The sequence below is a fragment of the Eptesicus fuscus genome, chromosome 1 (genome assembly GCF_027574615.1).
Source record: "Eptesicus fuscus isolate TK198812 chromosome 1, DD_ASM_mEF_20220401, whole genome shotgun sequence".
Taxonomy (NCBI): Eukaryota; Metazoa; Chordata; class Mammalia; order Chiroptera; family Vespertilionidae; genus Eptesicus; species Eptesicus fuscus.
In genome coordinates, this window is record NC_072473.1 from 8,451,369 (window position 1) to 8,477,032 (window position 25,664).

General features: G+C 40.9%; 2 protein-coding genes across 7 annotated transcripts in view; one reads left to right on the forward strand and one right to left on the reverse strand.

Annotated features, from left to right (window-relative positions):
* TXLNG (taxilin gamma) overlaps positions 1–3,815 on the forward strand; it is a 47,494-nt gene extending 43,679 nt beyond the window's left edge. For all 5 annotated transcript variants that reach the window (XM_028130311.2, XM_028130308.2, XM_008154937.3 and 2 more), the window contains one exon: positions 749–3,815. In XM_028130311.2, the coding sequence (XP_027986112.2) occupies positions 749–1,081 (333 nt within the window). In that variant the 3' untranslated portion in view covers positions 1,082–3,815. The remainder of the gene's footprint in view (positions 1–748) is intronic.
* Positions 3,816–4,631: 816 nt separating this feature from the next.
* RBBP7 (RB binding protein 7, chromatin remodeling factor) lies at positions 4,632–23,274 on the reverse strand. Of its 2 annotated transcripts, none has more exons than XM_028130317.2 (12): positions 22,963–23,274; positions 22,007–22,151; positions 18,732–18,877; positions 15,135–15,281; positions 14,010–14,125; positions 10,140–10,300; positions 9,408–9,534; positions 9,219–9,296; positions 8,536–8,612; positions 6,797–6,854; positions 6,085–6,195; positions 4,632–5,091 (listed from the first exon to the last, which is right to left on the reverse strand). In XM_028130317.2, exons 1-12 carry the CDS (start codon positions 22,976–22,978, stop codon positions 5,023–5,025), a joined length of 1,251 nt encoding a protein of 416 aa, XP_027986118.1. In that variant the 5' UTR covers positions 22,979–23,274; the 3' UTR covers positions 4,632–5,022. The 2 variants fall into 2 exon arrangements, with proteins under 2 accessions (XP_027986118.1, XP_008153162.1); XM_008154940.3 differs by having other exon boundaries at positions 15,135–15,308.
* Positions 23,275–25,664: the final 2,390 nt, after the last annotated feature.

The following is a 25,664-nucleotide window of genomic DNA, read 5'->3' on the forward strand; positions in this document are numbered from 1 at the left end:
TGATGCTCTATCCATTGAGCCAAACCAGCTAGGGCTGGTCCCTTTCTGTCTTAACTTGGTCTTTTCAAAAAGGCAGTCTTCTAAAGCTGAAATGTATTGTTTACACACACTTGATTTCAAACCTCTATCTCACCTGAAAATTGGTAGAAAGGAAATCTATGCAAAAATGAGTCCTTTTCTGTTTTTAATCAGGCCCTTAATATTCATCTATTAGTTTGTGATGAATTAGTCTCTTGAATTTCCTGAATATTTCATCAATACAAATGGTTTTTTAAAATGATTTTTAAAAATTTTTATTGATTTCAGAGAGGAAGATATAGGGAGGGAGAGAAATATCAATGATGAGAATCATTGATCACCATGATCCTCACTGGGGATCAAGCTCATAACCCTGGCATATGGCCTGATTGGGAATTGAACTGTGATCTTAGTTCATAAATCAATGCTCAACCATGCCGGCCGGGCCTACAAAATGTTAAAGTGTATTTGGTTTTAAGAAACATGACAAAGGGAATTGAATTTTGTCACCTTAAAGCAATATTGTATTACAAATAGCCTGTGGTATTCCTAGATGTATCTGCAGTGAAGCGAGCTAGAATGTTAGATGCTTGAAGAATTGAACATGTTCATGAGGTGATTAAACAAGTACTTTCCAATGTGGCTCAGATTACTTTTTTTGGTATCCAGTAACCCAATTCGTCTTCAGTGAGGTTCTATACATCTTGTCTTTTTTTGTTTTCCCCTACAGAAAACTGTCCGCGATAAAGAGTACAAGGCCTTTCAAATAAAACTGGAACGGTTAGAGAAGCTGTGCAGGGCTCTTCAGACGGAGAGGAATGAGCTCAACGAGAAGGTGGAAGTCCTAAAGGAGCAGGTCTCGGGGAAAGTGGCAGGTGCAAAACTAGCACCGCGTGTGACACAGCCCTGTGCAGCCCTGGCTTCTCCTAAGGAGCTGAACACTGCCTGGAACAGCGGTGCTAGAGTCCCCATGGTGGCCGTGCCCAAGGCAGCCAAGGAGAAGCCAGCCACACACAGGGCCGCGTCCCTAGGCACCGGGCCAACCATCGAGTCAGTAGACTGAGATGAAGTGCGATCACTGTATCGAGAGCTCTATTTTGTGTATAACTTTCTCTGTTAGTAGTAACTATTGGTTTTGTGGTGAAAATTTTCTTACTTTTTCTACCATATCTGTATTTTCTTAGAACTACTGGACTTAGGTGGTACAGGAGGCTGCTTAGCAGTTTTGAATAGTTTTTCCTCAGCTGTGTGGCACATCTGCTTCGTTTCCCTTCATTGGAATGCATGTGGTCATTTGCCTTGTCCTTTCTTCACTGCTCCTTGCACAAAATCATACTAATTAAAATTTCACTCAAGACAGGGCCGACCATTCATTACAAGAGAAGTTGGTTCTGATAATGGTTCCTTGATGTGAAAACAATAATTCATTTAAACATCCTGGCCCCCCATCAATATTAATTTTAAAAAAATCAAGATGATTAGTTCTGTTTAATAACCCATTTAAATGCCAAGTAAAAAACCCCTCTAGGGTTGGGACAGAAACAAACAGCATATTTAACTCAAAATAGTTTTTTGATAATATATCACTCGACAAACTGAGGTGGTCATAGCCTCAAATTCCTCCAAGTTTTGGCAGACTATTGTATCATGTAAACAATGCAGTATATGCAGGCAAATAATTGGACAAACACGCTTAATGTTTATGTAACAGTCATACTGCTTCAGTTTCAGGTTAGTTAGAACCAGTGGTGAATTTGGACCACCCAGAAGCTTATTATGGGGTAGGTGGTTTGTTTTCCATTTGGGTACACATCTTCCACTTCCCACAGAAAGCAGCTACTGATAGCCCTTTAAGACAATGAGGGTAAATTAATGTGCAGCTTTCACCAAGCAGAAGTCCCTCCACTACCTCTGGCTATTTGAAATTGGTGTTCGACTTTTAAAACAGTCCTATCAGCCAAGTTCTCCATTCAACTGAAACAGATTTCATTTCATTTCCAAAACAGAGAGACTGGAAATAACATTTTTAACTTTGGGAAAACTTAGCACAGTTTAATCAGGATGTATCACGAATGCTTTCCATTTGTTTCTCACCCTTTTCTTACTGTTTTTATTTTAAAAGAAAAACAGTATTATCAATGTCTCTACACTTGGAATGGGGGGACTTTTGAAATTAAGCACATCATCATTCTTTACAGTGTCAAATGTAGTAAATGATTACTTAGCTACAGTTATTAAAGTTTTGATTTTTGTCCCTAGTATAATTTGCATTGAAATATATAAAAAGGCTCCGGTAGAACTAATGTTAGCACATTCCACTGAGCAAAGCTACCAAACTGACACTTCTTAAATTGCTTACTGGACTGAATAAACTCTTTAACATTTTATTTGTAAAATCCTGTCACATTCATGGTCTATACCAGGGGTCCTCAAACTTTTTAAACAGGGGCCCGTTCACTGTCCCTCAGACCGTTGGAGGGCCAGACTATAGTTTAAAAAAAACTATGAACAAATTCCTATGCACACTGCACATATCTTATTTTGAAGTAAAAAAACAAAACGGCAAAAACACCCCCATGTGGCCCACGGGCCGTAGTTTGAGGACGCCTGGTCTAAACTGTATTGAAAGAATTGAAAATTGTCCAGTAGATAGGAAACGGCACCTGGAGTGGAGGATTATATCTAAGCTTCCACCATCGGTCATATTAATCAAGGGGCCAGATGGTGGAGGAAAAGAAATCCACAAAGTAGGTTATCTAATCACTGTCAAAATGAGTTGGAAACAAACAATCATCCCCTCCCTCAAACAGCCTCTTATAAATAAATACCCCTCCCTGCCCTCTGCTTCTAAATGAAATATTGGACTCATTTCCCAGAGGAAATGAAGGTATGTATATCAGAAATATCTACTTTAAAATTAGTACTAATCACATTTCACAAGAATTCTGCTGGATGTACAGCTCTTAATGTTTTAAGCCATTTGTGTAGCCCACCACGTCTCATTGTGGTGTTTGTGTGGAAGACTGTAAATCTTTGGATCTGTTGCCTATTTTCAAGGGCTTTATAAAGCAATGTGATTAACAGTACTTGGCCTGCTGCTTTTGGCTTACTATGTATTTTTAGCTAGATGCTACCATGGTGTTTAAAGGATATAGATTCTGTCTTGGATGCATTTGATGTCCTTTCAGAATCTGTCCTCCCATTATCCTGTGAATAAAAACATATGGGACCCTGAGAAGGACACTCTCCTAAAGCAGTCACCTCACCAGCCCAGTGTTGTGGCTTTGTAGCACGCTGTTGTACCTAATATATTCTAGAACACTGTACTGCTACTAGGCTGGCCCAGAAAAGAGTTAAATAATGTCAAATTCACTTCAATTGCATTTGTTGCACCACCGGAATCTTGTGTATTTCTAGTGGCAGTAGAGAAAACGGACCATTTCATCCTGACTTGTAGGAGTATATTTCTTGGTCTTAAGACCAGTATTTTTAGTTATGTATGCAACTGCCTTTCTTATAAACACCTGGTTATCACAATTCAATTCTCAGGTGTTGCAGAAAAATCTACCTCTTTCAGACTGTAGATGGAAATAACTGTGAAAAAATGCAGATATCTTCTAGTTTGTGCTAAACACACCGCTTTATTTTTACAGCCCACGTCTTTCATGAGGATACGAATTGTTGAGGCAGTCTTGTTTTGCTTTTCAAAGACATTTTGTAGAGATTTTTCACTAATGTGAATCTGATTTTATCTACTCAATTCTGTATAGATTAAGTAAATATGTATGATAATTTAACAGCTTCTGTGTATTCTTTTGTTATCCACATGGCCTTAATTCTATATAACAATGAAGTCCAAAGAAAGTTGTAGGTAGTTGATTTCTTGGACTTTAATTGTACAATTTAAGCAATAAAGGATGGGGCACCATTTATCCTCTGGGTGGCAAAATACCCATTTCATGTAGCCAAACCACTGTTTGTACCTTTTCAGTCTTGGCTACTCTTAGCACATTTCAGGGTGTACCTATTTAAATAACAGGGACTAAGTATATATAGGTATTTGGTATACACAGAGAGACACACAGGAAAGATCTTATAATGAGCAAAAATAACATTAAATTTTCTCTTAAGTCACGGGAATAGTATTTTAGGCATAGTGGGCCACCCAAGGTTTTTGTCACATATTTTTGTCTAAACATTTAAAAAATAAACGTGAAAATCATTCCTAGCTGGCAGGCCTTACATACAATACAGGTTGAGGGGCCAACTTGTAAGCTGGTTTTGTCCCCTCTGTAAATCCATCATGTAAGCAAACAAGCTTTCTTTCATTCTTTTGGGGGGAAAATCTAGTGTTTCTTTAAAACTGCCAAAGTTAAAGCACAAACAGGATGCGGGTCAAATGACGGTTTAGGTAGTTCTCTAGGTTTACAAATCTACCAACCACAAAATAGACACCTAACTTCTCCCACCTCTGGATTTAGGATACTGTCATGCACTGTAGAAAGAAATTCGGGAAATGCTCACAAGGAAGGGAGACAGACACAGACACACACACTCTCTCTCTCTTCTCAATAAAGGGGACAGACAGACACACATCCCTACCCAAGTTCTAAAAGAATAAAACAAATTTTATTTTCAAACTTTATTTTCTGCAAAGCCAATCAACAAGTGTTGGAGGGGAAAAGTGTAAAAGTTATTCTTGCATATTTGGGAACAGCAAGCACTTAGTTTCAGAAAACAAGAACTTAAAATATTTGAATCAAAGGCAGTACCCTGCTACTTGTATTTTAAAACTGTCATGTTCTTAGCAACATTTCTTCCCTAAAAACTACGATATGATACAGAACGCAATAGCTCACTTGAAAGTGCTAGAATCAGAAGGTAAAGAACGCCATATGCCATCCCACTTAACATTTCCTACTATACAATGCTTTTTTTTTGGCGCTTGATAAACCAAGCATTCATGTTAGCATTACATTCAACAGAAACATTTCTCATACAAGTTTAAGATCCTTGCCCCTCCAGTTCCGATGTTGTGACATCTGACTCTTCATCATTGTAAATATTTTCAGCCTGGAGATAACAACCAAATAAATTTATAGGTATAACTCCCCATGGTTTTTATAAGACTATCTAAAAATAGCATTTATTATTCCAGATTTTTGGATTTATGGGGCAATGTGTTTCAGTGTTGGAAGTGGACACATCTTTAGAGTAGTTTAGTAGTTTTCCTTGTGTTCCCCCCGCCCCAAAACACTCTAATACGTTTAATGAGGAAAGGCAGGCCAGTGTATATATAATTCCACATATACCCCTAGATGCCCAAGCACTATTTATTTAAATTATTGTTCATAAAAGGTGTTTCCCAAAAGCACTGCAAGCATTATTTAGAGGGAGTGATATCCCTGAGGTTTATGAGGGTTGGTTAACACCTCAGTGCCTTAGAGATGTCGGTCATGTACTTAGTGCTATCTTCAGAGTGCTCAGTATCATGTGCACTCACTGACATTTTCCTCCTTTATTCTTTTTTTAAATTAAATATATTTTTATTGATTTCAGAGAGGAAGGGGGGGGGGAGGAGAGAGAGAACATCAATGATGAGAGGGAATCACTGATTGGCTGCCTCCTGAACACCCCCACTGGGGATTGAGCCCGCAACCCGGGCATGTGCCCTTGGCTGGAATTGAACCCGGGACCCTTCAGTCCACAGGCTGATGCAAACTGGTTGGGGCTCCTCCTTTATTCTCCATGTCTATGACACAACAGACATTGGACATAGAGCAATGACGTCAAGAGCCCAGTTGAAAAGTAATCATGAAAATCTGAGCACATGCTGTGTCTACATCTGTTTATATACAGATACGCACAGAGATTTCTCCTGACTGGACAGATGAATATTTAACTAAAAATTGTCATTAAAATGGAAAAGGGTTTTTTAAAATTATTCCCTTTCTATAAATATTTGGTACAATATACATCTAGATTTTTGAAATATTTCTATTACTTATATCAGTAAATCTCTCCTTTACAACATAGCCATTTAAGAGAAAAAATATTTTAGCTCACCATTTGCCATATCTGCATGATGTTATCCTCAGACACGGAGCAAATGACCCATGGCTCATTGGGGTTCCAGCTAAAGTCTGATATCTTGGCAGTGTGTCCTCCATGAATAAACTGTTAATAGGAACAACAAAAAAAGCCTTGGTTTCTTATCTTTTGTTAGAGCATCAGTCTTGCCACAGCAGGGGTGGATGTCACTGTCCTGCAGTTTGGAGGGAGGGCACAGCCTTAGTGCACCACCACATAAACCTTAACCTTCAAGGGGCCGCCAAGATAATTTGATTAGGAACAGGAGGGAGATGGGCACTATTGGCATCAAGATCAAGGAAGTTTAGTTTCTGGGCAGGGAACTTAAAAAATTCAGTCATTAAAAATTTTCCCCACTGTTAGTGTTAAGTGTTTCTAATTGAATATCTGCTCCCTCCTACCCCCCAAAATCCCTCAGAAATATTATAATTGAAATCAATAAGGAGTTACTATAACACTGTTTCCCAGGAGCTTGAATTATTCTTAATGAAACATTGGCCAAAACCTACTGGGCTCTATTTCTTATTTTCAATAAATGTCAAACCCCAATTACAACAACCTCCAAGACCTCCAATTGGAAATTAAGAACTAGAATTTGAAGTTTTGACTCATTTTCTATATACATGGGATCAATGATAGAATCCAATCTGCATGACATTGTATCTTGCATAAGAAAGCAAACATATACCAGGAGTTCAGGAGGCCCATCTTCTGCATCTTCTGCTGATTGTTCTTCTCCAATTTTGCTATTAAGAAAGAGCATAATGCTTTTGTTATTGAAATTCTTGCAGCATGAATGTTTGCAAAACCAGTGTCAGCCCAGAAAGCGCATCTTAAAACACACACTGGAAAAATATTTCTATGCTGCTATCAATTAGTTTTTATATTACTTGGTGGGAGAGTGGATTGTTTATTTTCTGGAAATGGGTAAGAGCTGTTCATAATTGAAACTGCAGAATATAATTTGTTAATATTAAAATTCACTCAGTATTTTCATTGTAGTGTTTACATTAGAATTAAAAGGTGAAAAGCATGTAAGAACCTACACTTCACTCTTAAAGCCTTTTTCATTCCAGAAGTGAGAAATCAGAACACATCAGTACCACATATCTGAAGATATGACAACAAAGCAACTTTATGGAATGTATAAGCCAAGGAAAGGTTAAGTTCCCCCTCCCTCTCTTAAAACTTTCAATTTGTAGAAAATGCCAACAGCCCCAATAGTGAAATCACTTTTAAGTGACACACCACTGATCAGCCCCATATCACATCTAGCCCAAAGGTGGACTTTGCTAATAATAACTGCTGGAAAAAAACAGCAAAAACATACAACCTTCTAAGTGATATTTTTTTCCTTCCCATAAAACCAAGCAAAAAAATCAAACATGTGGGACTGCTAGACAATTAATGTTTCTCCTCTCCCTATCAAGAGTATAATTGCTAAAACTGACCACTTTAATCCGTAGTTTTATCTAATGTAATTTTAACAGTAAGCAAGTCATAAATGAATTTTAAGAAGAAATTATACAATGTGTGCAAATTTATTCTTGGCACTTTTAGGGATAATCCAGTTGCCAGGGTACCAGACTTCTAAACCTTGCTGTAGCACCTCATACAACCAATATATATTTTTGTTTTATGTTTCTAATTTTACTACTCAAATTGTTTTCAAACATACTCAAATAACAATAACAGCATTTTATGCTGCACTATCTGTTCCGTACACTGAAGGATGGGGCTACTGCCTCATACTGCCTCATATTAAGGCAGGTTTGGTTTTAATACACTAAAAACTCAGTCCACTTCAACACAACACATTTACTACAGGTAGGAATAAAGCTCTTCTTTGGTAATTGAATGGCCACTCTGAGGTCAAGAACTTTAAAAAATGAAAACTATACAATGAGCTGAGCCCTAAGAAGAACATAAACTCTCTTGACAGCATGGGCTGTGCTTATCCCTATCACTAAGTATATCCCCAGCAGTTACACAACCCAGAGTAGAAGCTCATCTGCCTATTGAATCGATGAAAGCAGAGAAGAGCAAATGGTGGAAAGTCTCTGAGAAAGACTAGTCCTGCAGATGCATGTGAGATCCCATGAGACCTGAAGAGCTAACATCTTTACCGCTTTTTATAGCAAGAGTGTCTTCTATGCAATCATTTGGATGTTACAACACAAATGCACACCTCCCTCAACTTTAATCCTGAATATCAATAGAAAAATAAAACATTGCATAAATTTATTTTACAACTCATTTGCCGATTTACTTATGTCTTACAGAACAAAGATTCTTCAGGAAGGTACTTAAAATTTAACATTAGACTCATTAAACTGGGGTTAGCAAATTGCTCTTCTAAATTTATGAAATTACATAATCTTAGATTAGCATATTTATATGCAGTTTCTCATCACCAGATTGAGTTACCTTAAATCCCACACATTCAGGCGGCGATCAGTACCACTTGAAGCCAGAATAGTTTCGTTATGTGGAGACCAGTGGACCTAGCAATACATATTTGAAAATGTAAAAAATCATCCATTCTAAGGTTTGTGGATACTGTCCTAATCCTCACTGTTTTCCCATGATGTGTTCTGTATCCTCTCCTTGGCCTACAGCCCTCACCCTTCTTGTCCAATCCTTTCAAGTGCTCTTAAATGGCCTATATCCCTGGCCTGCCCCCAGGAAGGATGCACTCCTCAATATAGGGGAATTCAGCTAGGAGCCCAGTGATCTTATTCAGCCCCATAACTATCCCAAACTTTTCAGTGAAGTGTATTTTGACCTATACAAATCTCTATTTTAAACATCATACAAGAAATCGTTTCACTAGAGGAGCCACCAAGCTGACATACCTTACCTAAAGAATCCTTAGATTTCACTTTTTAAGCTGATCTGTTTTTCAAGACTTTTTCTTCTACTTCTGAACTAATCGTCTTTCAAAAAGCTCCAAGTTATTTATTTCCCACTAGTTAACTTATACAGAAGAGGAGCTTTTTTAAAAAAGCAACATTCCATACCCGTGATATAAAAGAAGAAAAAATTTTTATTCCCCCCTGCCAAAAAGTTACTAAAACCTGACATAAAGACACCAGAAAACTGTAACGTACCTGGAAAATTTCATCTTTATGAGATTCAAAGGTATGGAGCTTTAGTTTTAAGTTACGCAGATCCCATAAAGCTACAGTCTGAAGAAAAATAACAAGTGAAAAGGGATTCATTTTTGCATTTTCCATAAGAGTTTTAAAATGTCTGATTACCATACAAAGCAACTGGGTTATATGCAAAAACATAAAAACCTTATCCGCAGAGCCAGTTGCGAGAATGAACTCGCTGTAGGGATTGAATGACAGGCAATTGACTTCAGCGGTGTGTGCATCCACCAGGTGGCTTGGCTTGGAGGTGGTATTGGATCTGGTGTCCCATCTAAAACACAAAGTTACAAGGCACACAAGGAGGCCACTCAACCCTCCAGCTCATTTCCTCATCAACTCCACATCACCTCTACACTTGCCCCTTCAGACACCAACCACACCTAGAGTTGGCAATTTAGACTTTCAACCGCTAAATGATATATTCTAAACCTATGGAGAATAAACTAGGGCCATTATTTTTGGTTTCTCATTTATTACATTTCTGTCTTAATTTACCAACTATTTCAAGCATACACAAAATATTGACAAAGCAGACAACATAACAATTTGATACCTAAAACCCAGACTTGTCTAATTTCAGTATTTTGCCTTATTTACCTCCTGTATTGGTTCCTTTGAGATAAAAAGCATTCTAGATTGTTGAATGCAGCCCTGCGGCCATGCCCTGATATAATCATTCTCCTCCCTCATCCTCAAAAGTCACCCTGATCTCAATTTTGGTATTTACCTCCATACCAAGCATGTTTAAGCTGTTTTTTTCTTTCTTAAAAGCCAGTACATAATTTTAAAAAAAGGAATTAAACCACGGGCCACCACAATCACTGATGGTCATTCAGGACTTCCTATAACACCATCCCACTGAACTTTCAACCTTACATCATAAGCTTCTGATCATCAGCAACAGATCCAAACAGTGACTCGTGCAGCAGGTGCCAGGCCACATCCTCAACAACAGCCGAGTGGCCAGTAAAGATGGCTTTAGCATCCACAATTTTGCCTTCCTTTGGTCCTGCATTTATATCCCACAGACAGACAGTCTAGAGAAGGAAAAATACACACAGAAGCCATAAAGGATTGAATTTAAATGCTAACATCTTATTTAAAATAACTTCATTAGAAACAAAACTATCTATATATAAAAGCCTAAGCGGCCATTAGGACTGAACCACCAGAATGACCAGTCAACCAGTCGCTATGATGCGCACTGACCACCAGGGGGCAGACACTCAAATGCAGGACCTGCCCCTGGTGGTCAGTGTGCTCCCAGAGCCAACCTCCCTCGGCCAGCCAACCTCCCCTGGTCCCTCCCCCCAGGCGGCAAACCTCTCAAGGTCCCTCCCCACCGCCAGCAGGCCCCGCCTGGCAGCCAGCCAGCTCCATCTGGCAGCCAGCAGGCCCCGGCAGGCCCGGCCCCTATCGCCAGCCAGGCCTAGGGACCCCACCCATGCACGAATTTTGGGCACTAGATCTCTAGATTAACTCTATGAAAGTTAGAAATAAACATGAGGGAGTGGAATATAAACCAAAGTGAAGCTTCATGAACAACAGTGTATAGGTATAGATTCTATGATCTGAGAAGCAAAGGGCAAATAAAATACACTGTAATAGAGGCATGCATGGGGAGACCAGCACACTGGCAGGCAAGGAACACTCAGAATTTCTACCAATATACAGTCAAGTATGTAAAATTCATCTAGACTAGATTACATAACACTGAGAACCCAGTATTTGGTATCCACTGAACAGATGTGCACGTCCTAAATATTCACGCGAAGTTGGGAGACTGGTAATTGAAATGAAAACATGCCTCAATAAAAGGCAAAAGTCTTTGAACAAGCCTCTCATGGGAGGAACCACTGCAGACATCGGAAGTGCAACAAGTGAAGGACCCAGAAAGCCCCACTAGGCTGGGAGAGGCCAGAGCTTGGGGCCTGCAGACAGACATGCTCCTCAAACCCAAGGAGAGGCCATGGGGCCAGTAGGCTCTTGGAGATTAGTCTTCTTTTGACAAACCATCACACAAAAAATTAACAGCAAAGTCTTAAGCTTTATGGAAAAAAAAATACTACAAGCTATAGGACAATGATTCTCATCCAACTGTGTAAAATATGAGGTAATTCCATTAAGGTATGTTCATACTAGTTCAACTGACACTGGTAATGGTTTCATTTGTTTTTAAATCACTTTCTTATCTGAAAGGGTTGCTGTAACTAAGCCATTTCCCAGGAGTAATAGCTATTTTCCAAGTAACAAAAAATTAATACACGTGCCCTTAGTTTGCTGACACACACTCAGACTCACAATTCACATGCACTGAAGAGAAAGGAATGGGTGGAGCTCTTGCCACCACCCCATCCTCACCTCAGGACAGATCCTGGGAAGATTAGCAAGATGCCTGGCACATGCAGAGTCCTCAGGAATAGTTAGCTATTACTGTCACTGGCAACTGTCTGGTGTCTTCAAAAAGTACTAGTAATTAAGTAGAACCCATCTTCCCTATTTGGGAGACTTTCCTGTCTACTGTGAGGAAAGCAGGAATGTGACACAGGCTCCCCATCAGTCCAACCAGGACTTTGAATTGTGAACCAAAAAAGGGGAGACTCTGTTCTGATGGGTGGGTGGGGGGGCATATGACATACACTTTTTAAAAAATATATTTTTATTGATTTCAGAGAGGAAGGGAGGAGAGGGATAGATTGAAACATCAATGAGATGTTAGAGAATCATTGATTTGCTGCCTCCTGCATGCCCCTCCCCACTGGGGATCGAGCCGGCAACTCTGGCATGTGCCGTTGACCAGAATTTAACCCAGGACCATTCAGTCCGCAGGCCGACACTCTATCCACTGAGCCAAAGCAACTAGGGCCATAACATACACTTTCCAAGATGGCAAGAGTGACGTCCTCACTGGCCTGATTTGCTGGCCTACCCTCCCTTTTCTGGGCCATTTTCTAGCCATCATAGCAATTCTGTGTACCTTACCCAATGCCCTCCTGATAAATTCCTTTTCTGTTTAAATCAGCCAGAGTCAGTTTTGATTGCTTTAACTAAAGAATCTTGACTGGGCCAATTAACTACTTTCAATATTTTAAAAAGCCTAACAGAAACTACAATCAACAGAAATGTAAAGATCTGTGATGTGACAGACCCTGTTCTAGGCATCGGGATATACTAAGAAAGACTAGAAACCTACTCTCAAAAAACTGACATAAAGTGCGGCCAAATTACATGAGCTCCAGAAGTCTACCCTTGGCTTCTGGTTGGAGTCATACCAAACACTTTCTGCTTACAGTATGGAATCCATAAAGATATGGGGCCATTAAGTGGCATGAATGCTACAAACATTGATCTACAATACATTAATGAGATCTCTTTGCAGTTGTTAAGGTACTTTTAATTGTTAAAACAATTTATAATAAGAATGCTGAAGTAACTCAACAGGGAAAGATTTGTCTTTTCAACAAATGGTGGTGGGAAACTGGATATCCATATTCAGAGAATGAAGTTGGACTCCTACTTCACACTATATATAAAAATGAACTCAAAATGGATCAAAGAACTAAATGTAAGAGTTAAAATAAGTCTTAAAAAACATTGGTGTAAATTTTTTTTGATGCTGGGTTATATATGGTTTCTTAGATACAATGCCAAAAGCATAAATGACAAAATAAAATACATAAACTGTACTAAAAATTAAATACTTTTGTGTTTCAGAGGACATCATCAAAAAAGTAAAAAGACAACCCACAGAATAGGAGAAAAATTTCTGAAATCATCTATCTGATAAATCATGTATCTAGAATATACAAAGAACCCTTACAATTCAACAATTAAAACCCCCCACAAAATTTAGCAATGGACAAAGGACTTAAATACACATTTTCCCCAAGATATACAAGTGGCCAATAAGCACATGAAAAGGTATTCATCATTAGTCGTCAGGGAAATGTAAATCAAAACCGCAATGAGATACCACTTCACACCCACTAGGATGGCTATAATAAAAAAGACAGACAATAACAAGTGTTGGTGAGGGCATGGAGAAACTAGAACCCTGGTACATTGCTGGTGGGAATGTGAAGTGGTGCAGCTGCTTTGGAAAACAATTTGGCAGTTCTTCAATAAGTTAAACATAGAGTTACCATATGATCCAGTAATTCCACTCTTAGGTAATTAGCCAAGAGAAATGAAAACACATGTCCACACAAAACTTGTACAAAAATGTTCACAGCAATAGGATTCAAAATAGCTCCAAAGTGGAAGAAAGCCAAATGTCTAACTGATAAATGAATAAAACTATAGTATATCGATATGATGAAATATTACTCAGCTATAAAAATGGGGTACTGACATATGCTTCAACACAGATGACATTATGCTAAGTGAAGGAAGCCAAACATAAATCGCCACATATATTACAATTGCATTTGTATGAAATATTAAGGAGAGACAAATCTATAGAGATGGAAAATAAATTAATGGTTTCCAGGAGCTGTGGGAAGGAGGGAATGAGGAAAGACTGCTTAATGGGTATGAAGTTTCTTTTTGTGACATTTTATGAAAATGTTTTTGAACTATATAGTGATGATTTTACATATTTGTGAATACACTAAATCTCACAGAACTGTACACAAACAAAAAATAAATAAAATGTTATTTATATTACTCAGGCCTCACAAATACTCCATAGTTTCTATTACAGAGGTTAACTCTACACGAGTAGATTAGAAAGAATAGGTTTCTTACATGGTCGTCAGATGCACTTAGCAGATGTCCACTCAAATTAGAATTCCAGGAAAGACCATAGCCTTCCTTCTGGTGGCCTCTTAACCTAAGATCAGGATTACACTCTCCACTTGGGTCTAAAGAAAAAAAGAAATGCATTAACTACCAATTATCGGTTTACTGGAACTGTAAGAGCAAAGCCTCACCTGAGTAAGCCATAACATTTATTTATGCTCGGAATAGCACTGCATACACACAAGGACTTGGTCTGACCCAAAGTTGCCTTGGAAAGCTATTCTCTGTGCTTCATTCCAAATACTCAACGCAAACCAGGTCTCATGACCATAAAACAACCGGTTCCTTTGCAAAACCTAGTACTAGTTCTAACACAAAATACTGAGAACTATAGCTATTCTACAAATTTGCGCAACGACAAACCGCCTCACCTCTGGGTCAATTTTTAAAAATATTTTTGTAAGGAGAGAGATAACACAACAGGTCTGGTTGCTCAGTCCTTGCATATATCTGGGATAGCCTGTAACCATGACTGACCCTTAGCCAGCTCCTGGGAATGTGACCCTCCCAAAATTATTCATGTCGCTAAGAACGAAGTTTTATAAGCCCAGAGCAGTAGGGCATGCTGTGGCAGCTTGTTAAGACTTGTAGGATTGTTTAGCAAGATTCATGATATTACCACTGCTGGGGTCCTGACTTTCCCTTACCGTGACTGGTCATAGAGCGAGATGTGCCTATGTAACCAGATCTCCATAAAAACTCCAGACCCTGAGACTCAAAGGGGCTTCCCTGGGCAGAGACATTAGCACATGCCCCTGTAGTTTGCTGCTACAGAGAATGTATGCTCTCTGTGGCCACAACAGGGAAGGACTCAGAAGCCTATGTGCCTGACCTCTCTGGACTATGCCTGATCTTTATCTATTTCCTTCTGCTTTTGCTTTATACAGTTTGCTGCCAGGAGTATAATCTGCTGTGAGGTCCTTCTGTTAAATCACTGAAATCAAGTATGGTTATTGGACCTACAAAACAATTTTTAAACCTTGAAACATTATAGTGTAGACTATTTTGAATGATTTCAGAGCAGTTATTTGGAATCAAGTAAAAATGGTCAAGCAATGGCTTGACTTTTACCTGGTTTAGCAGGGTGCTTTGTATAATCAAAAACCAGCACGTCAGAAGATGGTGTCTTTGTAGCAATGATGTGAGGATTCTGCGGCATGTAACGAGCACGGTTTACTTCTCCTTCGTGATTAATTTTAATTTCACATTCAATTTTTCCTGTTACAGAACCAAAGCCACCAAATTCTAATGTGAGAAGAAAGAAATAAACACATACACTTACAGTTAAAGTCCACAAATCGATTTAATCAACCCAGTAGATTTTAATATGACAGAATACAACACAAATTGATGAGAGAGAACACCAAAGTATTGGTTCACTTGCCACTTGGAATTAATTTCTTCTCAACGTCCATTTGCATTAGAAAATATTGAGAGCTATTTTATGCAAGTTAATTCAGCTCCACCTCGGGTTCAAAACAATTAAAAATTGCCCTCTTTCACTTCTGAAGATGATGTACTTACTCACTAAAATTTAAATAACCACATAATAAACACACTTCAGCTTTTTAGTGCAAGTACAACTAATTCAGAAGTGCTGCAGTGAATTAGCATTTTAGGTTTCATCAAGACAGGGAAGGTTTCACCCTCCGGAGTATAAACACTCCTGAGTCTAAAGTAAAAAAATATCCTCAAATAGGATATCCATGCCTACTAACCGTCACCCAAACCTAAGGAACACATACATGCTAGTTCCACCAGCATACTTGGTTCAACTGCTAGCAGAGTGCCAACACTAAAACGAGGGGGCTTAACCTTTCTATCTGGTGTGGGGGTAAGACCATAGTGTAAAATAGTTATGTAAAGGCCCTAGAAAAGTAACAAAGCCACATAAAAAGTAATGTCTGGGAAACAGCAAGATGATAGCAGAAAGAATACAAGTAGAGAACATTTAAGCAGATAATAGCAAAAAAGAACATTTTCTTTTTTTGTGTTCATAGATAAAAACTTGAATTAGTTGCTGACACAGAAAGTTCGGGGAGGCTTCACATTATAATAGTTATTTTTTCCTGACCTATCTTGCTGCTTCTTTGCATTCCTTTTTAGCTCACCCTGTGTCTCTGTTCAAGAGAATACTCACTCAAATGCCCAATGGAGCCAGGCAGGTAACAAGTCAAACAGACTGGGTGGGACCTGGTGAAAACACGCTGAAAGCAGTAAACCATTTCTCAGTTTCAGCCAGCTTTTTCGATGTGGGAATGTTTCATGAACATTAGTTCCCATGGCTTCATACCAGAATTTAGCCACTCTTCTCCATGGCAAACATTAGCTTACTATTTCTGTGTAGCTGAAAATCATCTCCCATTCCACAACTCCTCCTCTCACACAACCACATGAAATCCCCTATTTCACTCTCAGCATTTCCCTGCCCATCGTGTCAATGGAAGAAATGTGCCAAAGAACTCTTACCATTTGCAACAGCATGGATGGGCCTGGAGAGCATTATGCTAAGCAAAATAAACCAGTCAAAGAAAGATCACACAATCTCACTCATATGTGGAATCTAATGAACAACATAAACTGATGAACATAAATAGATACAGAGACATAGAAGCATCGAACAGACTGTCAAACCTCAGAGGGAAGGAAGGCAGGGGAGGGTGGGTGGAAAGAGCTCAACCAATGAACTTTAATGCATATATGTATAACCCATGGACACAGACAATAATGTGGTGAAGGCCTGGGGTGGGGAGCAGGGGCAGGCTGGGAGAGGTCAACAGAGGAAAAAGGGGACATATGTAGTAACCTTCAACAATAAAGATTTAAACAAAGAGAAAAGTGCCCCCACCCTGCTTCCTAAGACTACCCCTCCAGATTATTTCACCTCCTATCTCCTGAGAGACTGCTCTAAACCTGCCCCTTCCCCCATGGATTCCAAGCGTTCCTTCTAACCTTTCTTCTATCAAGATATTCAAGTTTACCAGCTCCTTTAGATACAATCCAACTACCTCTTAGAAGAATGAATAAACTGATGTTTAATCACAATGGAATACTATACAGCAATTAAAATAATAAGATAGACATCAACATGATATACACACACATTAAAAAAATAATATTGAATGGCCTGGCCAGGTGGCTCAGTTGTTTGGAGCATTGTCCAGTACATAAAAAAGGTTGTGGGTTTGATCACCAATCAGGGCACACACTGGAGGCAAGCGATTGATATTTCTCTCTCTCCCCCTTCCTCTCTAAGTAAAATTAATAAACATATCTTCAGGTGAGAATTAAAAAATGTATCTATTCTTAAAAATAATATTAAGGGGGCATGAGGACAAATATGTGACACCTTAATCAATAAAGAAATTTAAAAAAAATAATATTAAATGAAAAAAGCAAGCTGCAAAAGAAGATTATGTGTATTTACTACTGCATAAGTAATAAAAATATAAACAGTTGAAAATGGCACACTAATTTCAGGACAGTGAATTCTTGGAGAGGGAGGAATGGAACACGGGTGATGGGACTTGAGCTGTAATGCACTATTTTCACTAAGACAAAAACCTAAAGTACTAGAAAATGGTAAAAACTATTAAATCATTTGAGGCTGTGCAGTAAGCAACAGGTCTGGCTGCTTAACCCTCAAAGCTCTAAGGGACACTGGGACCATGACTGACCCTTCACTGAGTGCTGGGAACATGGATCTAAGAATGTTCTTTGTGTCACTGATGGATTGATGATTTTTGTGGTGCACACCTGGTTCAATGGACTGTGCTATACCAGTTTGTCAGGGTTGCTGAGCACAAATATCAACATTGACGATACGCTTCTGGTTTCATCACTGGGGTCCTGAGTTTCAGTGTCATGGCTGGCTGCCTGCAGGACAGGATGTGCCTATGAAACCAGCCCCCCATGAAAGCCTCCGACCTTGACATTAGAATGGGTTTTCCTGGGCAGAGACACTGCTTGTATCCCTGTCATTTGCTGCCAGAGAGAAAGCACATCCTGTGCAGCCCTAAAGGAGACTTGTAACAGACCTCCCTGGACTCCCTGATGCATATCTTGTTCCTGTCCTGCTGCTTCTGTTCTGTACTGTTTATTGTAACAAACTTTAGCCATAAGTATAATTTGTTCTAAAGTCTTGAGTCTTCCCAGCAAAAGCACCAGAACTTGGTTGGAACTTGGGTGGTCAGGGGAATATCAAAGCAGGGGAATGTATGTTTGGAGGTAAAAAAAACACCAATGAAGTCAACAGTTTCCATAAAAATCCTCACTATTAACTGATTTGACTGATATATATGCCTCCTGACTTTTTTCTATGCACACACCAGTCACCCGATTTATCTTGGACACTTTTCCATACCGGTGCAGACAGATTTATCTCATTTTTAGAATTGCTGCACAATATTTCAAACATACACCCTAATGTGTTTAACTAATTTCCTATGAACTACTACCTGGGTTGTTTTGCTCGGTTGATCCTAATATTTCTGTCAATCCTACAAATAATGCTACTATAAAATCTTTGTGCACCTGTGGCAAGTAGTTCCGTAGACTAGAGTCCTAGCAGTTCAACTGCTGGGCCAAAAGAGATTAGTACAAAGTTTTACTAACATGTAATTGGAAAAAGGCTTAAGACAGCAGTACTAGAATACATGGTATACCTACCACCCTTTTCGCTGTCACAGTGGGAAGCATCAAACTGTGCATCATCATTCGGAATATGGACTCGAGCAACCACGAGATGATTCTGCTCATCAGACGTGTGAGTCCCCAGCACTAGCCAATGAAGGGCATAATCCTTTCCTTCTGGTCTGTTTGGAAAAGAAAATAAGTCACACTAATCCTACAAGAAATCAGTTGTCTCAACAATAAAGATAAAATTGAAAAAATCATTTAATTCAGTTAATCACTGATCCCTGTACTTGTAAATAATGACTTCTCACCTAAAAAATATCTCCCACTTTAACACACTACATGTTTCTGATTTCCCAATAAGAGACAACAAGGTAAGAATGGAAATAAGGTGTTGGGTCAGAAAAACCGGGTTTAAATCTTGGCTCAAACTAAAATTAGCTATACGCAGTTTCTTAAATCACAACTTCCCTGTGGACCTCAGTTTCTTCACTTAAACAGGTTATAAGTGCAAATGGCATGATGTGAAAACCCCCTATTTATGGTGCTAAAGTTTATGAAATGGGCCTTCTCAATTTTACAGTGTGTGTGTGTGGGGGTGTGTCTTTATTACCTAGTTCTATGGAAACCGATTTGAGGCTAAAGAACATGCCGATACCCCTTGCCACTTTGGTTCAAACAGTGATTTTTGCATCTGTATCTATTAACAATGGCTTTCCCCTTTGTATTATCTGAATAGCAATTTTCACCTGTGTCCCATGGTTCCACTTCAGTGAGGAGGGCTGAGAAGTAGGGCTCTGGACCCCAACACTAGACATATTAAGCTATTTATCTGTTTCTCAACTTCAGTTGTACAAAGGATTCAGTAGTTTATATTAAAAAAAAAAAAAGGTTTGCCCGGCCCACATGGCTCAGTGGTTGCCTGTTGACCTATGAACCAGGAGGTCACAGTTCGAGTCCCAGTGTGGGGGCATGCGGGAGGCAGCCCACTGATGATTCTCTCTTATCATTAATGTTTCTGTCTCTCTCTCTCCCTTCCTCTCTGAAATCAATAAAAATATATTTTAAAAAAGGTTTGAGAGTTACTTTTAGGCATGTAATTTAGTAATAACTAAAAAATACAAAATGAAATTTTACCAAAATTTGTTTTAAAGTTAAAAAAAGAACAATAAATACACACACAACTCCAAGAACAGAATAAGGTGGCCACAGCCAAGTAATAGCAGCTTGCTGGAAAAAAGACATGGATCTTAGTTGATGTATGCTCAGTGGCCAAAAATATGAAGCAGTCATCAAGGGGGAAAAATGGGGGAGTGGTGGGCGTTTGTACTACTCTCAACAATAAAGATTTAAAAAAGGGAAATTAATTCCACTTTAGAAGAACTTATATGGGGAGGGGGAGGCAATGCGCATGACCATTCACCCACTTATTTTTTTGCTGGAAAACCACACTTAGAAAATTAGGCTCTAGGCAATGTACTTTAGGAGGACTTAGATAAAATGAATCCTTTACAGGGAATAGTGGCTCAACGTGAAAAGCAAATTAAACATATCTTACTGGAACCATTAGAAAATAAATAGGAATGCTTGAAAGGAGTCACCAAGGAGCAATGCTAACGCTGACATAAAAATAAAAAAGGGAAGTGATTTTTTTTTTTTTATGGAGTTAAGCAGAAAAACTAAGATCAACAGGTAAGAGTTACATCACAGGACCCTTCTTAAGGGAGCACAGCTCCAAGATGGACTGGAGGACCTGAAAAATTTCTCTGGACTCTAAAGCTCAACGATTCTGGTTTCCCAACTCAATCATTATACTGGGATTTTTCTTTTCACTGCAAATCTTTTCATCTCCCATCCTTAAAATACAAGCCTATTTTCCCGAACCAATTATTATTACACTATTTCCCTCCAATACTGGATACACCTAAGCCTGCAGAAGACTAGTGAGTAGCCAACATTTCTACTGCTTTGTATAGGGACAAAATACAATCACAATCCCTTCATACCCCAAACAGAACCCTGCAAAGCACACACAGCCATCCTCAACATCCCAGAATGCAGGCTGGCTGGCATTGTCTTGCATTCCCAGAGCCACTGCAGGTCCCACAACCAGGTTCTACTTCTTCGTATGCAAAGACCACCAGGGAACATACAATTTAAAGTCGTTTCCTGCTAAGTTCTTACTTACATATAAAAGCAATGAACATATGCATCTATTATCTTTACAAAATATTTACACAAAACACATTATAGGTAACATTTTAAAAAGACGTCAGTAAGCGATTTCACTGAAATCCAAATGGAGAAACAATTCTAGAGTTTGATTAAGCCTCATTAAATTATATGCTCATAATACCGAAGTTTAATGCACTTCTAAGTACATGTCCAAGTTCCTACTAGAAAAAAGTCCAAATATGTGAGAAAGGTAGTCTAGTGCAGGGACTGTCTCAACTCTGGGGCTATACGTTTTGGTTTTGAAAGTCCCCTCCACCACTTGCCACCTGTATGATCTCGGACATGTTATTTAACATATCAGCCTCCAATTCCAGATCAGTAAAACAAGGATAAGAAGTAATCAAAGTGCTTTTTTTTTTTTGCTTGAAATTTATTTTCTTTTTAAAAAATTTGTTATTGTTTAAAGTATTACATATAGTAGTACATATATCTCCTTTTACTTGTTTTAAATAGTAAGCCAAAAAATAAGACATAAAACTCTATGGATGTGTCAGGCTCTGCTCTAAGAGCTTAGTAAATGTCAGCAATCACTACCAGAGAAATTTTAGAAACAGCTGAAATGAACACGCTCATGAAGACCACCAGTGACCTCAAAGTGTATTTCATACTATAAGCCAATAACACTTTTGCAGTTAATGAAAAATTCTTTTTCCTTTTGCCAATTAAAATATATTCATTTTGGGGGCTGGTTACTTTGTAAAAAATTCATCAAGCCATATGCTTATGATTTGTGCATTTTTCTGTACATATGATATTTTTCAATAAAGTTGAAAAGAAACCCATTCCTCTGGGCTCAAAGAGATGCTCTTCTATATTGAAGGCCAAGAAATGTCAAATATATCTGCTGCTTCCTACAAACATTAATCTCACAACAGATTCTATTTTAATATCATACTTATACCTCAGAAATTATCCCATAAAACCACTTAAGTTAGTTTTGACAATAAGTCACCTGTCCCCTCATCCAAGGGCTAAGTTGATTACACGCTTACGTTGTATGTATAACATTCCAAAAGAAGGAAATTCAGGACAACAGTTCAATTTGTGCAAAATAAGTTGCCAGGAACCCTTACTTAGTCACTTCAGGAAGCCACTGAACCGTAAGACTCGGCCACTGAAGAGCATGGGTCATAACCAGGTCATACAGAAACGGTGTATTCTTCTTCCAGATTTTATATTCTTCATTGATGACACGCTCCTCCACAGTATCTTCAAACACTGGAATTTGGAGAAATTAAGTGGCTAAGAGGGATCGAAGTCAGAATCTGTACACAGACACTGGAGGTCACCTCGAGATGGCCACACCTTAGCCACTCTTTCTCTTTACCTCTAATTTGAACACGAACAACTAACCGCCCTTCCAGAGCGTGCAGAGAATATTAACACCAGGAAGCGGATTTTTTTGCACTTTGAGATCAATACCGCCTGCGTATACACAAACACCGAAAGTGTTTTGCTGGTTACAGCTGTTCGCACCTGTTCTAAGATGACGACCCCTATGTAGAGGGGCTCTACGACCCACCCGGGGAGACAAAACCACGTGTAGCAGAAAGCCAGCGACCCGCTCCCCCCATCCCCCACCGAGTGAGGCCTCTACTGCCACGAAGCCGCCGCAGGCAGCCATAGGCCGGCGGGTTCCAGAATCCCCCGGACAAGGGCCGCGACCCCGAGGCGATTGGCGCGCGCGCGTGAAAAGCAGCCGCTGTGCTCGCTTTCAGGCTGCGAAGGCCGCCTCCGCTCGGGGGCCGGGGGCCGAGGGCGCCAGCGGGAGCGCCGCAGCCGGAGGGTGGGGGGTGGGGGAGGGAAGGGGCTCAACTCGCGGCCCCGCACCCGGCTCCGGAAGTGCTTAGAGCCCTGAGCGCTTCGGCCGCGTCCCGCGTAGGCCCCTGAAGGCGCGCGCCCAGCCTCGCGCCCGGCCCCGCCCCCTGCCCCGCACGCCAATTCGCGCCTTTCTCCGGCGCGTGCCGCGGCCTCGCGCGCCCGCCGCCCCCCGCGGCCCTGGCGCGCGCCGCCCCGCAGGGCCTCTTACTCTCTTTACTCGCCATCTTGCGTCGGGTCGTTCGCCCCTTGCCGCCGCCTCAGAGTCCCCTCTCTAGTAAAGAGCAGCCCAACCGCAGGCGCTCCTGCCTTTCCCAGGCGCGCCACACGCTTGTAGCTCTCGAAGCCTGAGCTCTGTCTCAAGGCCTGGGTGCTCCCCAGACGCTGCGTCCTTCTCTCCTGCCTCCTCCCCGCTCGCGGGTACCGAGGACTGAAGCGCTCTTCTCTCTCTCCAAACTTGGAACGAGACTTTTCAACCCGCGCCTTCCAGCCCGCCCAGGCAGCTGAGCGCAGGCGCATCCGCTCTGGGAAAAGTAAGAGGCGGCGGGGGGGCGGGCCTGGGAGCCGCTGGCTTCTTTGTCTCCACCAATGACGTGCGGCAGGCAGGTTTCACGCGGCGTTCGGAGGCGGGCTTCTGGAGGATGGGCGGGGCGTTTCGCGGCAGGAAGTTGGCGAGGCGCAGGCGCGAGGGCTCGCCCGACGCTCCCAGGGCTGGGCGCGGGGGCGGAAGGGGGGTGCGCGGGGGTGGGGCAAATGGTGGCTCAGCTTGCAAGCTGCGCGGGGGCTGGGAGCCCCCGGAGGCGAGCCCTGGAGCCGCGGGGCGTGGTTGCTCGCCGCAGCTCTAGCGGTGGGGGGTGGGGGTAGGGGGTGGGGATGGGGGCAGGGTGGCTGCCGCCACTTAGCTAAGCAAAATCTCGAAGAGGAGAAAATGGTTTCTAGTCTCGAGAGATTATTGTGCCCTCAAAAGTCTACACGATAATCACGGGCGTGCAGTTCTGTGCACCCCGAAAGGTTTCCCTCCCGCCGATTCGCCTTTCCTGGAACCCAGTTGAACCGAGGTGGGCTTTATCAGAGGCAAAGGGGACCTTTTGCTGAGGCCGTGGGCGTTTTCAGACTGCAGAAGACGCTGGGCCTCCCTGTTAGGCTAAACCTGCGGCCTGTGCTAGTATAGGCCGCCAACTGGCCCGAAGCTGACTTGAATTACATTTTTGTTCGTTCACACATTTGGGTCCTTCAGACCACGATTTGCGGCGTCTTTCTGATCTTCAGGAGATTTTCGTCCCTAAACACTGGCTCTCTGATCTCAATCCCAGCCCAGGCCCCGGCCCCTGCTGAGTCATTCTTATCACCTGCGGGGGGCGGGGGGCGGGGGCAGGGCGAACCCACCCCAAGCTGTCCCAAGCTGGGTAGAGCTGCTCTAAGCTAACCCGGGCTGGCCTGAGCCTCGCTTTGCCCGGGAACTTGGTAGCCCCTGAGGAGTGCGTTGGGGTGAGGAGAAAGCGGGCTGCGAGGCCAAAAGGGCCAGAAGCAGAGGGGGCACGGGGTCGAGGGACGTGGTCGGGGTGCTACGTGCAAAGGGGTCCTCAGTCTACATCTAGACTCTGACAGAGGCTCTCCTTGCAAAAGCACCTCCCAGAAAATTTGCTGCTTTAATATTTTCCACGTGTCTTCATGCAAGTGACCGTGGTGATTCTCAAACGAAATCGTGCAGTTGCCGATGTGATGTCCACTTTTCTAATCGGGGAAACAAACCCAGATGTCATCCTAGTCGGTGTCAGAGCCACTCGTTTTACTTTATATAGAAATTTACCGTATGGTGTCTCTGTTTTTGTATACCTTACAATTCATATTAAAGCTCTCTCTGCCTTCCCGTAGGGCCCTGGAATGTTAGAGACCAAAGCTGGGGAGGGGAGGAGCTGGAGAGGGAAGAGAGTTGGAAGGGTGTTTAAACAAGACAGCCCACACTGGTTAACAACGTTTTTCTAAAAGGAGCCAGATCGGAAACATTTCAGACTTTGGGGGCAGCTACTCAAAGAGAGCAGCCCTAGAAAATATGGGTGAGCCTGCCTACGTTCCAGTAAAACTTTATAGACACTGAAATTTGAACTTCATATAATTTAAACGTGTCACAAAACATTCTTTTGAATTTTTTTCAACCACTTGAAAATGGAAAAAACATTCTTGGCTCATGGGTCATACAAAAACAGGTAGAGGGGTAGATTTAGCTGGAGGACTGTAGTTTGCCCACCTTGTTCTGGAATAATGGGAACTCCTCATGTGCACAGCAAGAGAAGGCTTGGCAGACAATATCCAGTCTTGCTTGAATATATTTTACTTATTTCTGATAGGTAGGCATGATTTCCAAAATCTGTTAAATGTTTAAAGGATTGAAAGAAATCTTCCCAGACGATATGGCTTTAAAAATCTTTGTCCACCTCACTGAGGGAAAGAGAAGGGAGGATGGAGCAGATATTTGGGAGTTTCTGAAAATATTCAGGCACTATCATATACTTAATCTGAAAGTATCATATACAGCATAATTTATTAGCTTTGGGGGTTTTGTTTTCGTTGTTGCTAAATTTAATCTGTAAATTCTGTTTGGGGTTTTTTTTTTGGTCTTTTTAGGGTCATTTTTTTAAATATAAAAAAAGTAATACCAATTTTCTCTTTTGAATTTCTTAACTTCAGTTTTGTTTTTGCCTTTCCCTCCAACTTCTTAGCTCTGATCTTAAGCTTTTCTCCTATTTTCTCTGTGTCTTTTTGTCTCTTTTGTACTCAGCTCCTTCTACTAGTCAAATAAGGCATCAACATATTCACACACAAGGTGTGGGCTGTTAACTGAGAGAAACCCTGTTTAGGCATCTTTCTCTGCTTACCTCAACGTTGCTATAATATTAGCCACCATTTTCTCCA

What these genes read in the sequence shown, in the direction of transcription:
- RBBP7 (XM_008154940.3), bottom strand. An exon ending in ATAAAGATGAAATTTTCCAG is followed by an intron (nt 8,613 to 9,218) that starts GTACGTTACAGT and finishes ATGTATTGCTAG; the next exon opens with GTCCACTGGTCTCCACATAA. An exon ending in TCATGCAGATATGGCAAATG is followed by an intron (nt 5,092 to 6,084) that starts GTGAGCTAAAAT and finishes TGTTATCTCCAG; the next exon opens with GCTGAAAATATTTACAATGA.